This window comes from Aspergillus piperis, assembly GCF_003184755.1.
Source record: "Aspergillus piperis CBS 112811 unplaced genomic scaffold BO85scaffold_2, whole genome shotgun sequence".
In the NCBI taxonomy this organism is placed as follows: Eukaryota; Fungi; Ascomycota; class Eurotiomycetes; order Eurotiales; family Aspergillaceae; genus Aspergillus; species Aspergillus piperis.
The window spans coordinates 3128187-3141380 of NW_020291592.1; the positions used below are offsets into that span (position 1 = coordinate 3128187).

The 13194-nt window shown below is 49.1% G+C and overlaps 5 protein-coding genes and 2 non-coding genes across 7 annotated transcripts; 4 read left to right on the forward strand and 3 right to left on the reverse strand.

Moving 5' to 3' along the window:
- Positions 1-2192: 2192 nt before the first annotated feature.
- Positions 2193-3032, reverse strand: BO85DRAFT_362319 (putative allergen; the record flags this gene model as incomplete). Its single annotated transcript, XM_025655622.1, has 1 exon — positions 2193-3032. The coding sequence occupies one exon, from the start codon at positions 3030-3032 to the stop codon at positions 2193-2195; it is 840 nt and encodes a 279-aa protein (XP_025520429.1).
- Positions 3033-5450: 2418 nt separating this feature from the next.
- On the reverse strand, positions 5451-6479 carry sec11 (signal peptidase complex catalytic subunit SEC11). The gene is made up of 3 exons (XM_025657622.1): positions 6353-6479; positions 6042-6250; positions 5451-5937 (listed from the first exon to the last, which is right to left on the reverse strand). Exons 1-3 carry the CDS (start codon positions 6431-6433, stop codon positions 5715-5717), a joined length of 513 nt encoding a protein of 170 aa, XP_025520430.1. The 5' UTR covers positions 6434-6479; the 3' UTR covers positions 5451-5714.
- A 190-nt stretch (positions 6480-6669) lies between these two features.
- Positions 6670-8096, reverse strand: BO85DRAFT_445917 (glycosyltransferase). The gene has a single exon (XM_025659380.1). It carries the CDS (start codon positions 7930-7932, stop codon positions 6730-6732), a length of 1203 nt encoding a protein of 400 aa, XP_025520431.1. The 5' UTR covers positions 7933-8096; the 3' UTR covers positions 6670-6729.
- Positions 8097-9292: 1196 nt separating this feature from the next.
- BO85DRAFT_t35 lies at positions 9293-9365 on the forward strand. Its single transcript has one exon. It is a non-coding gene; the product is annotated as a tRNA-Lys (tRNA).
- Positions 9366-9387: 22 nt separating this feature from the next.
- BO85DRAFT_t36 lies at positions 9388-9460 on the forward strand. Its single transcript has one exon. It is a non-coding gene; the product is annotated as a tRNA-Lys (tRNA).
- A 434-nt stretch (positions 9461-9894) lies between these two features.
- Positions 9895-10623, forward strand: BO85DRAFT_137907 (flavin-dependent quinone reductase). The gene is made up of 2 exons (XM_025654050.1): positions 9895-10460; positions 10584-10623. Exons 1-2 carry the CDS (start codon positions 9984-9986, stop codon positions 10587-10589), a joined length of 483 nt encoding a protein of 160 aa, XP_025520432.1. The 5' UTR covers positions 9895-9983; the 3' UTR covers positions 10590-10623.
- A 541-nt stretch (positions 10624-11164) lies between these two features.
- On the forward strand, positions 11165-12578 carry BO85DRAFT_502481 (NADPH-dependent FMN reductase Lot6; the record flags this gene model as incomplete). Its single annotated transcript, XM_025664195.1, has 1 exon — positions 11165-12578. The coding sequence occupies one exon, from the start codon at positions 11165-11167 to the stop codon at positions 12527-12529; it is 1365 nt and encodes a 454-aa protein (XP_025520433.1). The 3' UTR covers positions 12530-12578.
- Positions 12579-13194: the final 616 nt, after the last annotated feature.

The window sequence follows — 13194 nt, forward strand, 5'->3', positions numbered from 1 at the left end:
ATTGATATCTGTCCTAAATGAAATCGTAGTAGTAGTATCTTGTATCTTCTATCTGTTTCTTGCTGATCCTAATTCTTCCTTCACTAATACCAATCCAATCATTGTTATTTATTCCAGTCTCTCTAAACTTAGCTCCGAGCGAGCTCAACTTCCAGCTTCCAGCTTCCGGCTCGGGAATTGACTTTCCCTTTCGGGGAGCTTCTCCGGATTTAGCAGAGTACTAGACTCATAGTAGGCAGCACAAGACAAGAAAGAACCTATCCATATGGAGCAGTATCCACTACAATAGCAAACAAGTTCAGTTTAACTCCTCCTTATCAAAGCCTCCGATATGACCGATAGAAATCATTATGCAAAAGATAAGTTGTGTGGCATTTCCGCAGGATTCCACTGACAATCAGAAGATACTAAATATGTACTAGTTACTCCGTAGGGTACCGGCGAAATCCTTCCTACGAACCAGCTAGCTAGCCAGCCAACTAAGCGGAAGGTCGGAAAACCCGCTTAAGCCCCTGACTTAATCCCTCAATCCATGCCCTTTTTTTCCAACATCATAATTTATACTCATCGTCCAGTCATATTCCTGGAACTTACCTACCTCATCGGAGATGCAAGGTACATAGCACAGATACATAGACAGACAGGTTATGATGTGGTTATGGTATGGGTTGGTTATACGCGGTATACGCCGGATATGCATGTTTTATTATCTATACCGAGCAGTAATAGAATAGAGTGATTGATTAATCCTATATTTGCATAACATGGATATTAACGTTGATAATAATGACAAGGGTGATATCATGATCCTGATCGCAACCCGATCATTCGAACCAGGCACGACACGACTGGGCTAACTTCTGCAGCTCTTGCCAGGGAAACACCCCTCTCCCCTGGGGTGAGCGCTATGACATAGGGGTTTAATTTATAACTATACTATACTATATTCGTTATAGGTCAATTTCAATTCATTTAGTCAATTTCCCTTTCTAGCCGAGATTATTCTCTATCCGGATATCCCACCCGGACTTACCATCTCTGCCAGAACATAACACTATACTATCGCTAAAATATCTTCATAGTATACTACTCAGTAAAATAGAATACGTACTCCACCGGTCCCCCGACAATCCAAAATTAAATCTTCATTCAAACTTCGCAGTTTTCCCCCCGACACCATGCAAGACGATATCATGCGAGATGCACGTGTTTATCTCAGAACTTTTTATTCTAAATCCCTGATAATGTCTGCAACGGGATTCCGTGGGGACTCCGTAATATACTTCTGTCTGAAGATAGCGGAGAGTACTCGGGGAAATTTCCAAGGTGCTGTTCTGCAGCGTCGGTGGGGGGATGTAGTCGGTTACCATGTGATAGAGTAGAGTCTATGAAGTCTGGATTTTTGTGCTGGAGGGAATAGTATGTATGTAGTGGTGGAATGGTCTAGAGTGTCGGCGGTGGATTTTGGGATGTGTGTTTGGGTTGGTTAGGGGGGAGTGGCTGGGTGGGTGGCTGATCGGGGTTGGAGGGTGTAGATGGTGGATGGGTGGATGGTGAGGTAGATACTTGTTTGAGGGATTTATTCTGATTTAGAGTGGTGGTGGTGAAGGTGTTTCGTGTAGTCGTGGGGGTGGAGGGTAGAGGGTGTTGTTGGCTGCGATAGTGGGTGGTGCGGGTTGGTCTACTAAAGAAAGGTGAGTATTCAAGGTGTTGGATTCCCGGCAGGTGCGTTTGCATTCTTTGCTATTTATTAGCATCTATCATTGTGGTTTTTAATTCAATCTCTCATGGGTATATCACATGTTATTAGAGTTACAAGTGAGTTGAGACTGGGGTTATCACCAAAGTGTGCCTTTTAGAAAAGATAAGTCCAATCCATTCACTCTTAAATACCACTACATTGTTGTAAATTTAACCAGAACAATCAAAGAATAGTCTGCATCGATATAGATGAGGTCGTGAAAAGATCATCAAGATCGACATGATCGACAAACTAAATCGTGGCGTTATTAGCTGTCGCCATGGCGGAAGAAGTCGCGATCAGCCATCCGCCATCCGCCATCAGCCATCATCAGCCACCCGATAAGCCTGTATACACATCTACATTAATCGTACACTCCTACTCTTCACTACAGTTCACTCTAGGTTTTAAAGAAAAAACCATCACTCCATTTCTAGTCTATATAAACCGTTTAACCACTGTAGTCAATGACAACAGCCAACCGAACAGGTCCAGCAGAGAGGTTTCCGCCAATACCACCCTCATCAGTCTCAGCAGAAGTATAAGCATTGTCAACCTCGGCGGCATCAGCCGTGATGCTGGAGCAAGTGGAGCCCAGGGCATCACAGATCTGCATACCCTGAACGCTCATATCATTGTCCTGAGCCTGGATAGCACTAACATCGAATCCAGACCAATCGCTGTTGGCAGTGGATCCGAAATCGAATTCACCCCAGGTGCAAGCATATCCGCCGCTGCTACCAGTGGGGAGGGAAGAGCCCTGGGCGGCACCGAATCCGCCCTGGGTGTCCTCATCAAAGGCAACGTACTTGGTGTCACCAGGGGACAGGGTGAAGGACAGGGCAGAGTATCCGTACCAGCCGTCCATCTTTCCATCGGGGCCGTACTTGTTCCAGAAGACAACGGTCCAGTCCTCGGTGTTCTGGCCCGTCACTTGCATGACGTACTTGTAGTTGGAGGCCTCGGAGGCAGACACCTCGACCATGTTGCTGCCCCACGGGTTGCCGACGTTGCCCATGTAGGTGTTGCCGCTGCCGTAGGCGGAGGTCTCGGAGCCGAATCCAGAGGTCGAGTAGTCGCCGTCACTGGGGGTGGAGGTCCAGTCGGAGGAGCTGGCGCTGCTGGTGGAGCTGGAGCTGGAGCTGGAGGAGGGGGCGGAGATGGAGACCGAGGCAGAGGCCGAGATGTCGATCTGGCGACGGGAGTGGCCTTGAACCTTGGTGGGGGTCGGCTGGCTGAGGGCGCTGGGGAGAGCAGCTGCCAGCAGCAGGAAGGGGGTGGTGAAGTACATCTTTCTTGTGATTTTAAGAGAGTGTATGTAGAGAGTGTGTGTTTGTCGCGTCGAGCGAGTGTGTATAACGATAGTGTGAATGTAAGGAATGGATGTCGTACACCTATCGAAAGAGTACGACGGAGTCTTGGTATGTAAAGACTGTGTAGTAGTTGGGAATCACGATTTCCTGAGTGTTCAGAGAGGAGGATATGGAAGAAGAAGACGAGGTCTATATACCTGTGCTAATGGGCGTGCCATGGCTGCCTCTCTTCTGGAACAGAAATAATGGATGTGTCCAGAACAGGGAGGGGATGGGGTGCGTCAGCCTGTATGCCATGGATTGAGGTAGTGGAGGGTGGTTGACGCGGTGGAGGGTCTACAAGCCATTATGGAAGTCGAAGCAAGCAAAGTAATCCCATTGGCTAGTTATTGGCTTGGGATGAAGTTTAGAGGCATCCACTGCCATGAATCTGGACTGTGGTCGGTGGAGGAGTGGATTAGGGTTTCTTGGTGGGGGGGAGATAGGTTGTGACATGAGAAGAGTTGTTTGAAAACTCAGCCAAAGGTATCGGCTGTTTCATGTGTGTGTGACTGCCGTCGATTCATGCCTCAAAAAGTGGCTTGAGGCTGTTACTTCCATTGTATGTGTGTAAGGATTGGGCTGTTTCAGTCTCATCGGCCACAAGGCTGATGCATGAGACTATGTCTGTTCAGTTAGAAGCAAGCGGGCGAAAGGATCAAAGAAATCGCCAATGTAGAGTGGAGTGGACGACAAACTGCTCAGAAAACTGGGTTTCCTATAGCCTGGTGGAGCTGTTAGTACGCACTATTTTCGTTGACAGTGGTTTTGGCCAAGCGTATCTGTTTTCTGTCTGTCCAACTGGTCTTTGCTTCCCCCTTCTAGCACTCACCTTCAACCATCGATAACCTGCCTCTACACCCATTCAGTCCCTATTCACCCTCAACTTACCAGCAGCGCACAAAGCCCTCACAGCCAAGACAGTAATAAAGCCCACAAAAGAAGAATTCACAAAAATAATCAATCCACGAATTGTCACCATCAACCATGGTTTTACCTTTCTGGGCCAGGGGCTCGAACCCAATGCACGCAAGCAGTGGTTCCGCCCTCAGGCAAAGCAACAACGCTCATTGGGCGAAAATGTAACCGGTCCAGGGGAACATCCGCTCCGACCAATGGCAAAACATCGCCTACAAAATCCATGCACAGTCAGCGGTTATTGGGCGAGAGCAAACCGTGGGTCAAGAGCTTGGATTTCTCAAAGAGGGAAAGCAGCTGCTCCTTGGCGGGGCAGCACACGTTTTGAGGGCGTCGCCCTGTGCGCGGTGTTCCTGACGACCCAGCGTCTTGTTGCCGAGAATTCCATGGACGGTATCCTTCCAACGGGGTCAAAGAATTTTCTTTCACGAGGGTCTGTTGTTCTGCTTGTGGGTGGGGAGGAAGTAGATCTGGACACTTTTAGTGTCGTTTGTTTATCCCAGAAGGAGCAGGTGGAACCAGCACACAACTTGTGCCAATGCATGGCATTTGTGCGGCAATTCTAATAGCTGCTGCTAACCTGCTTCAGCATTGCTATCTCCACAGTATGTGTTTGTTTGGTTGACATCCACGAATATTCAAACTGGATTGGACTTCGAGGCGAACCGACCCTGCTTGCGAGGTTCACACTTTGCAATTGAGTTCAGCCATGGAGTTTGTGGCCAAGATCGATGACCTGGCAGAAAATCTTGGGGTGTGGCGAAGAATTAGCGGTGCGAGTTGGATGACACTAGGCTAGTGTCTTGCTTGTTGCGATCAATGTGAACTAGCGTAAACTGGGCTGGGTGTCTAGACTCAGCGATTACGCAGTATAGTGCACACTACTAGAGAGATGTCAGTATACTCATCTCATACCCCAGGTGCAGTCGTCATGAGAGGTTGGAAACCTGATTCTCTGACTCCCACACTATGGATATACAAGCTTAAACTTCCGCTGTGGCAAGATGAGCTTCAGCATGTTGCCTCATGTAGCAATCTGGAGTGAGCTGTGCAGCTTGAATTGACTTTGGGTGTATGAGCAGAGCCGGCTGAGGGAATTTGGTTCCGAGTGTGTCCGGTCGGGGCATGTTTCAGTGGCCACTGCGAGGTTTGAGAAAGGCTGTTATTCAGCGGGTGAGATATTTATGGTGATACTAGGCAGGTGTTAAGGTCCTGATATCATGAATCACTGACGTCTTAGTCTAGTGTAAGGCACTTTCGCTTTCCTGAGGTGCCGGGGGTTTTATACAGTGTCATATGCAGGTGAAAGTTGCCCATGTCTTCTAGACTAGCGACCACATGATATCATGTGAACAGCCATAGTTGGCGTCACTGATCTACTGCTGATAGCAGTCAAGCATGTCATAGATGTCCTGCTGTGACTGAGGTCTATTGCAGATGACAATCAACTTGACCAAGTCTCCGACAAAGCATACTAAGTAGCTCTGTTCCATTCCCGATCGCATCATTAACCAGTTACTGCTCCGAACACACTCCAGCACCAAACCTACAACCACCCTACAACAAACACAACCGCACTTGAATGAACCGCAACCCAATATGCATTTATTAACCCAGCTAACCCCAAAACCCAAAAAAAAAATACCCTGACAAACAAACCAGGCAGAAAAGAATCCAGATCCAGAAAACGAACTCCTACCCCATTACTCCCTTTGCAAAAGCACCAACAACCCCATAACCCCCAACATCACTGTCTTCAACCACGGATGCTCCGACAGAAGAATCGTCACATACCCCACAAACGGAATATACCCAAACACGCTTCCCACGACATCGTCCCGATCGAGGTAATCCTGTCCGCGCGCATAGAGTTCCGTATCATCCGCGATATTGTTGTCGCCTTTCGTGAGTAGTTTGGCTTCGGATCTGCATGATTCGAACCATAACCTGATTAGCAAACTGCGCTCACTCGCAAGTTGAAACCTTCGTTCCTGGAACGAACACAATCCGAATGTGGGAAATACACTCACCCCTCCCCAAACTGCCTCACCACCCGATGCACAATCGGAATATCCTTATCCTTGACCTGATACACCACGATCTCTCCAACGTTCAGCGTCGGTTGCGTATTCCGGAGGAAGAGGAGATCTCCGCGCTGGAAAGCGGGCTCCATGGAGCCACTGAGGACGACTACTATCGGACTGGGGGAGTTGGTGAGGACAGAGAGACCTTTCCACATCTGTAGATTTTCCAGTGCGTTAGTGTCTGTAAGCAATTGATCTTGCGATCGTTTATTTTCCCCGATGGTAGTTTGTGATGGGAAGGATTGGAGGTATCGTACCATAAATGCAGTGCTCAGGACCAGCCCAAAGTTGAGCAGCTGAATGGCTGTTTGCCGTACATTTTGGATTCCGGATAGCATGGTTGCGTTGGGGGGGTTGTGAGGGCTGGTGGTGACGTGCTTGTGCTTTGTATGTATGGATGGTCTAGGTGGCCTTGTTTGTTTGATAGGTCGTGATGCTTAGGTAAGGTGTGGCTGGTGCTGATGGTTATGGCACGTGAGTGTGGCGTGTGGTGAGTGTGGGCTAGCCGGTTTGGGACGTTAAGGCTATTGCGGTGATCCTCTGTTTCAGGCATTTGAGGGGTAGGAATGGGTTTATCATGTCTATGCATTGTGAATCTAATGGATGCTATTTATACTGGTATCATAGTGTCTATCTACTCTTCCCGCAATAGCGGTCCCCTATTAATCGGCTCAAGCACAGTATACTGCTGTGTCGGCGGAAGTGCGTCCTGACTCCAATGCACGATTGCATGCCGGAGCCAATGCGCATACGTCCCGGGAACATTATCTGATCCCTCATTCTCCCTCCACAACGACCCGAGTGTCACATTCATCACCTCCAGGATATATCCGTGAGCGAGTTTAAACCCGAAACTCTTCGTCAAACAAGCTTCGACGATCTCTCTTGCCTGCTTCTGCTCTGCGGTCTCCACCTCGCCTTCCTTGGGCAGCGGCAACGACATGAGCTCGAATGCTTTCCGACCATCCCACCCCGTCATGTCATTGATTAGCTGCGACCCCTGCATGAACTCAATGCCGTAGAGATGCTCCGCGACATACTTCGGTCCATCCCAGTTATCTTCTTCATCGACCAAGCCCATGACCATAGTCATAACCTGTCCCTGGATAATATAGTCCGTTAACTCTCTGCACTGCTGCTCCGTCATATTCCCTGTTCCAGTGAGGAACGGCAATTCCTTCAACAGCGGACTTCGATGCATCCCGTCCGTACTCGTTTTTCCTTCCCACAACTTCAACAGTAGACGATGACACCGCTCGAATAGCGGGTTATTACGCCTTGACATGAGGAAGTAATTGGTAAGACTGCGCTCGTTGGCATCGCCAGCATTATAGGAGAGCACCTCGAACCGCGAGTCCGGGTTTCCGACCGTCTCGCGCCATAGTCTATCCACGTCGCCGATCTGGATCAGTCCAACGTCGGCGTAAATACCGCCGTATTTTAGGAGTAGAGGTAGGCGAACAAGGTCGGATGTGTGCTGCTTCGCGTACGTACCGCCGATGGTACCTTCGGTGAATGCGCGAGGGAAATTGTTCGTGTCATTGGTATCGATGAAAGTTGCTATGTTGAGTGGGGAAGACGGTTCGCGGTCGACAACACGTACGACCCAGCCGGCTTTGGAGAAGCGCCGGTGCCATGCGCGCACGTTTCGCTTTGTATATGGGTGCATGGTGGAGTAGCCGCTGTGCCAGAAGAGCCAGATGTTTTTCTCGTCTGTCACAGGTCGGGGGTAGAGGAGGTCATGGTCGACTTCGGAGTCGGAACGGAGGTCCAGGAGATGTTCTGGGATGATGTGTACCCCTGCTGGTACGGGATATTGTTGGCTGGGAAACTCCATTCTATTGTGGTGAGCTGAGGATGTGGTTGTTTGTACTAGTGGCATTGATCACTTGGTGATCGATTCTTGGATGATGTGTGGATTCTGCCTGGACCTGTCACTCTGCGATGAGATCTTAGAATAATACAGTTGTTGATTGTCGGCGACATGCAGGATTCCATTCCCATTTATACGATTTTGATATCTATACAGTTGCCGAGTCTGGAATACCCGCGACCCACCTGGTGGAGAGGCGGTGCAGCATCTAACATGAGTGCAACATGACTCATGGTGAGTGAGGCCTTCCGAGACCAATCAAGTCTTCTGCGTTGGGCTAGTGCCCACTCGTGGCGCGCATAAGAGTTCTCAAATAGACACAGCAATTCATGCCGGCATATATCGCTTCGCTTGACTGGGTTCGAACATGGTCTGTTCTAGGTATGTTGTTTGATTTGAATCCAGCCCTCAGTGGTTATGGTGATGGTGCTCTGTGAGTGTTCTTACAGCAAATGTGGCAATGTATGGGTTTTAGTGCACCCACGCGGCGCTAGTCCGGGATGGTCGGATTGTCTTTGGAATCGGAGATGTCTTGCGGCAACTCGCATGTTTTCTTCGGGGTATAGGCAACACTACGTAGACAATGAATTGCATGCTCGACGCTACCGCGGGTCTGCGAGATCCATGATACAGTACGTTGGTCACCGTAGGCGGGTCATTGTACAGCATCCGCCCGGTACATCCGAGGGTCCGGCAATCAGCCCACCACCCAATATCTCCTCGCAATAAGTAAACAGTGAATACCCTCTCATATACGCGTCACGGTGGCACGTCTTCATTGGTCAACCTGTAAATGTGGATTTTCGCGATTCTTTCGACTTCTCGTTTGGCGGATGGTTCTTATTGGTCTGTCTAGATCACATCTGATTGATATCTACGGGTATGTGAATGTACGCATCTGATAGTACTTGACCTGGGGCATTCATGGCAGCACGTGTATTTTTCGAGTGGCAGGCTGTCCTACTATAGTCTGTATATTGGTGCACGTCGGTGTATTGTAGTTTGTGGTTGTTGTTGTCATACTTCTTCATCAAAAAATGCCCGAGATACGTCCTATCCGCACAATATATATGTCGACACCTTGGAGAGAAACAACCCCACCATCACAAATCCACAAAAACAGCCCTTCCAGACATATCAAGCAAGACAAATAACTCACAAGTCTCTGAAATATCGAAAACCAGTATGCAGGACAGTAACTAACAACGTACACGAAGCATCCAAACCCATGTCACATGACATAGAAAAGCAGACTATACCCAGAGCGGCTATTCGTTAGCCCTGGCTTCTGTAGCACTAAAACGAAGCGACAATCACCAAGCCAGCCCGGCTAGCTCAATCGGTAGAGCGTGAGACTCTTAATCTCAAGGCTGCGGGTTCGAGCCCCGCGTTGGGCTGTTCAACTTCCTCTTTCCCTTTGCCCGGCTAGCTCAATCGGTAGAGCGTGAGACTCTTAATCTCAAGGCTGCGGGTTCGAGCCCCGCGTTGGGCTTGAGGAGTTGTTTCTTTTTTTCTTTTCTATCATCAGGTCAAATTCTTTTAGTTTGTGGACGGATTGTTTGCCGGTTCCGCTGTATAGGGTGGATAGTAGAATGCCTAGTCTGATAAGAGAGTCACGTGCCACAGGCATATCTTCTGCAGTTTACAGACGAAACACCTTGATTCGCCACGCTCGGCATCACGCCGAAGAAATCTGCAACCCTGCCTCATGGCCCAAACTGCATCAATCCAGCAACATATCCTTTGTCACGCGTAGTAAATAAAGTGCATCAGCATAGAGCATTACCAATCAACGTATACAACATTGACTCACCTCACATCAGCAAACGGCGTTCGGCCTCGGCCTTCGGACAAGGCTTATCCGACCACCAGAACCATAACATCCCAAACAGCCCTCTGAATCGCATAAATACCCATACACCCCGTAGAATCGTACCACGAATGTAGCACAGAGAAAGACAAAACATCCATCGCCCTACCTGAACCAAAAAGAGCAAGAATTGGGATTGATCATCATGCCCCCCTCCATCGGCCTCATAATCTGCAGCCAGCGCACTCCTCGCGCAGGCCCCCAGATCGGCACATTCATCCACAACGCCATCCGTGAATCCTACCCCGCTGAAAAAGCCACCATTACGACCATCGACCTGGCAGAATGGAATCTTCCACTCTACAACGAGTCAGGGATGCCATCGCGCATCAGCTCAGCAGATGAGTACGAGCACGAGCACACCAAGGCCTGGTCACGGGAGATATCGCGCCACGAGGCGTTTATTTTCGTCACACCGCAGTATAACTGGGGGTATCCGGCGAGTGTGAAGAATGCGATTGATTACTTGTTTCATGAGTGGAAGGGGAAGCCGGCGTTGGTGGTGAGTTATGGGGGGCATGGGGGTGGGAAGGCGGCGGAGCAGCTGAGGCAGGTGTTGCAGGGGTTGAGGATGAGGCCGTTGGAGAGGATGATTGGGTTGAAGTTTCCGGAGATGAAGGAGGTGGAGAGGGCGGCTAGAGGGGAGGATTTGGGATTGGATGGGGAAGGGGGGTATTGGGTTGGGGAGAGGGAGGGGATTCAGGCTGCTTTTGGGGAGTTGATTGCTGCGCTGGAGGGGGAGAAGGAATAGATGGGGTGTTTTGTGTTTATCCTGAGGCTGGAATAGAAGACTGGCGCAAGAAGATACTGTCACAAGTTCATGATACTACCTGGGTGTTGCCATGTGATGCCAACCCGGCCATATACCTGAAGTAGATGATCAGATGCACATTAATGTTGTACAGACAACCCCATATCTACCCCGTAATAATGGTAAAAACCCGCAACCACATTAAGATTCATGATCACCCAGAGAAATTAGATAATTGTGTCAAAGTTGAAGTCAGGTGAAGGTGTCTTGTCAAATAGTGTCCACAAACAGATAGATGCAGGAACTGCGCACCCCTGCGTACTCTAACCCATGGACATCTCATGAGTGAAGCATATGATTCCCTGTTTGTCATGAGGACGCCGGGAGGTATCATCACATACTATCCAACTGGACTATTGTCCAAATTGGTGTATAAGTAAGCGTAGTAAGAGCCTTACAGTGGTGTAGTACACCCCCCCCAGCCACTATACGCTTGAGATGACCAATTTGACACACTAGCCAGTCATCGACACATCCACTTAAAAAACCTACTGTTATATGATCAACCGTGTCTGATGGTCCACCTCTCTATTTTACTCTGCTCCCTCGTGGCCCTACTACCAGCGGCTGCCCCTCTCGAGACCATAACCTGCGACATCTGCATCCTCGGAGGCGGAAGCTCAGGAACATACAGCGCCATCCAACTAAAAGATGCAGGGAAGCACGTGGTAGTAATAGAGCCCAACAACCGGCTCGGAGGACACGCAGAGACACTATACTTACCAGATGGCAACTACGTCGACTACGGCGTCGAAGGTGTCTTCAACAACGAGCTCTCCCGCAACTATTTCCGCCGACTAGGGGTAGACTGGAAGCCACTGCTCCCACTGAACAAACGAACCGACTTCGTTGACTTCTCAACTGGCGAACGTGTCGACCCGCCAGCAGGAACCTTACAAGCCCTGGTATCAACATTCCTTTACCGCTCATCCATAAAGCACTGGACGTTCCTCACAAGAGGGGTATACGACCTTCCCGACCCCGTACCAGAAGACCTCCTCCGTCCATTTCGCGAATTTGTCGAGGAACATTCCCTCGAAGCTGCCCTGCATGTGGTGTTTCTTTTCTCCCAGAATGTAGGGAACCTTCTCGACATGCCCACTCTCTATGCGATCCAAAACTTCGGAGTCCCGCACGTTGACGCTCTCGTCCATGGATACATCACACCGAAAAACGGCATGTATGAACTGTACAGACAAGCGACAGAAATACTCGGTTCGGACGTGCTGTTTCAGACAAACGTGGTTGCAACAAACCGGTCCGATTCCGGAGTGGAAGTAACAGTTCAGCATGCGAACGGGACTCGAAAACTCATCAAAGCCAGAAACCTGCTTATAACCTTCCCTCCGCTCATGCAAAAACTTCAAGGCTTCGATTTGGATAAAGCAGAAACGGACTTGTTCCGAAAATGGTTCTGGAGAACATACTACGTCGCCGTGGTCAATAATACCGGTATCCCGGACAAGTTATGGGTCACTAATACCGATCCCACCAACGGACTGGGTGCTTTACCTCGCATGCCATTCGACTTTCTACTACAGTATATGGGAGCGCCGGGACATTCAACGAGCAAGTTAGTCGGCGATGTGAACTTCACCGCGGAAGACGCGAGAGACCTTATCGCGGCGGATTTTGCGCGGATGAAAGCCAAGGGGACGTTTCCGATCGAGGATCCTCAGATTGTGGTGTTTGGGGATAGTTCGCCGGAGACGTTGATGGTGTCGCCGGAGGAGATCCGTAATGGATTTTATCGCAAGTTGTACGCGTTGCAGGGGCGGAGGAGTACGTATTATACGGGATTGACGTTTTGTTCGGACTTTTCGTCGTTGATATGGGCGTATACTGAAACGGTTTTGGAGAGTATGAAATGCGATGTGTAGGATTATGCTGCATATATTATGCTATGTCATATGAAGGTTTTCCTGTTTATTTCTGCATCTAAGTAGTGATATTTGCCATCCCTAATTATTATAAACTACACTGCTCTATTAATAGATATCACCAACGGAAAGTACTTTTCTACAAGCAAATCATATAATCTATATCATAATAACCTCTACTATACCCCCATGACGTCGACAAACCCGCCACAAACACCAAGCAAGTAATTCCAGCGCGGGGGAAGCCAAACCCAACTCAATTGCAAGCTGCACACTGTATCAAGAATCCACCCACCAGACACTAAGTACTACTTCTAGCACAGCATACTGTGTATCACCCACCGCAACGCCACCAATATGACCAGTGGCCTGACACATAGACCTGACACATTTGATCGTCCCATATCTTACCTGGAATATCTACTACTTATATCCCAAGTACGTACACAACACACGCACCAATGGCCCAGTCTAGTCTACCTAGTAGTCTAGACCGCACTCCGAAATAACGCACTACGTCACCCCCACCCATAACCTGTCAAGTAAGTAGTAGTTAGTAGTAGTACTACTACTCAGCTAGCCAGCCCTCGCCGATCCCCAAACCAAGATTAAGCGACAACCCACACCCAATGAATGTAGCAGATCGAAAGAGGGTGACGATAGCG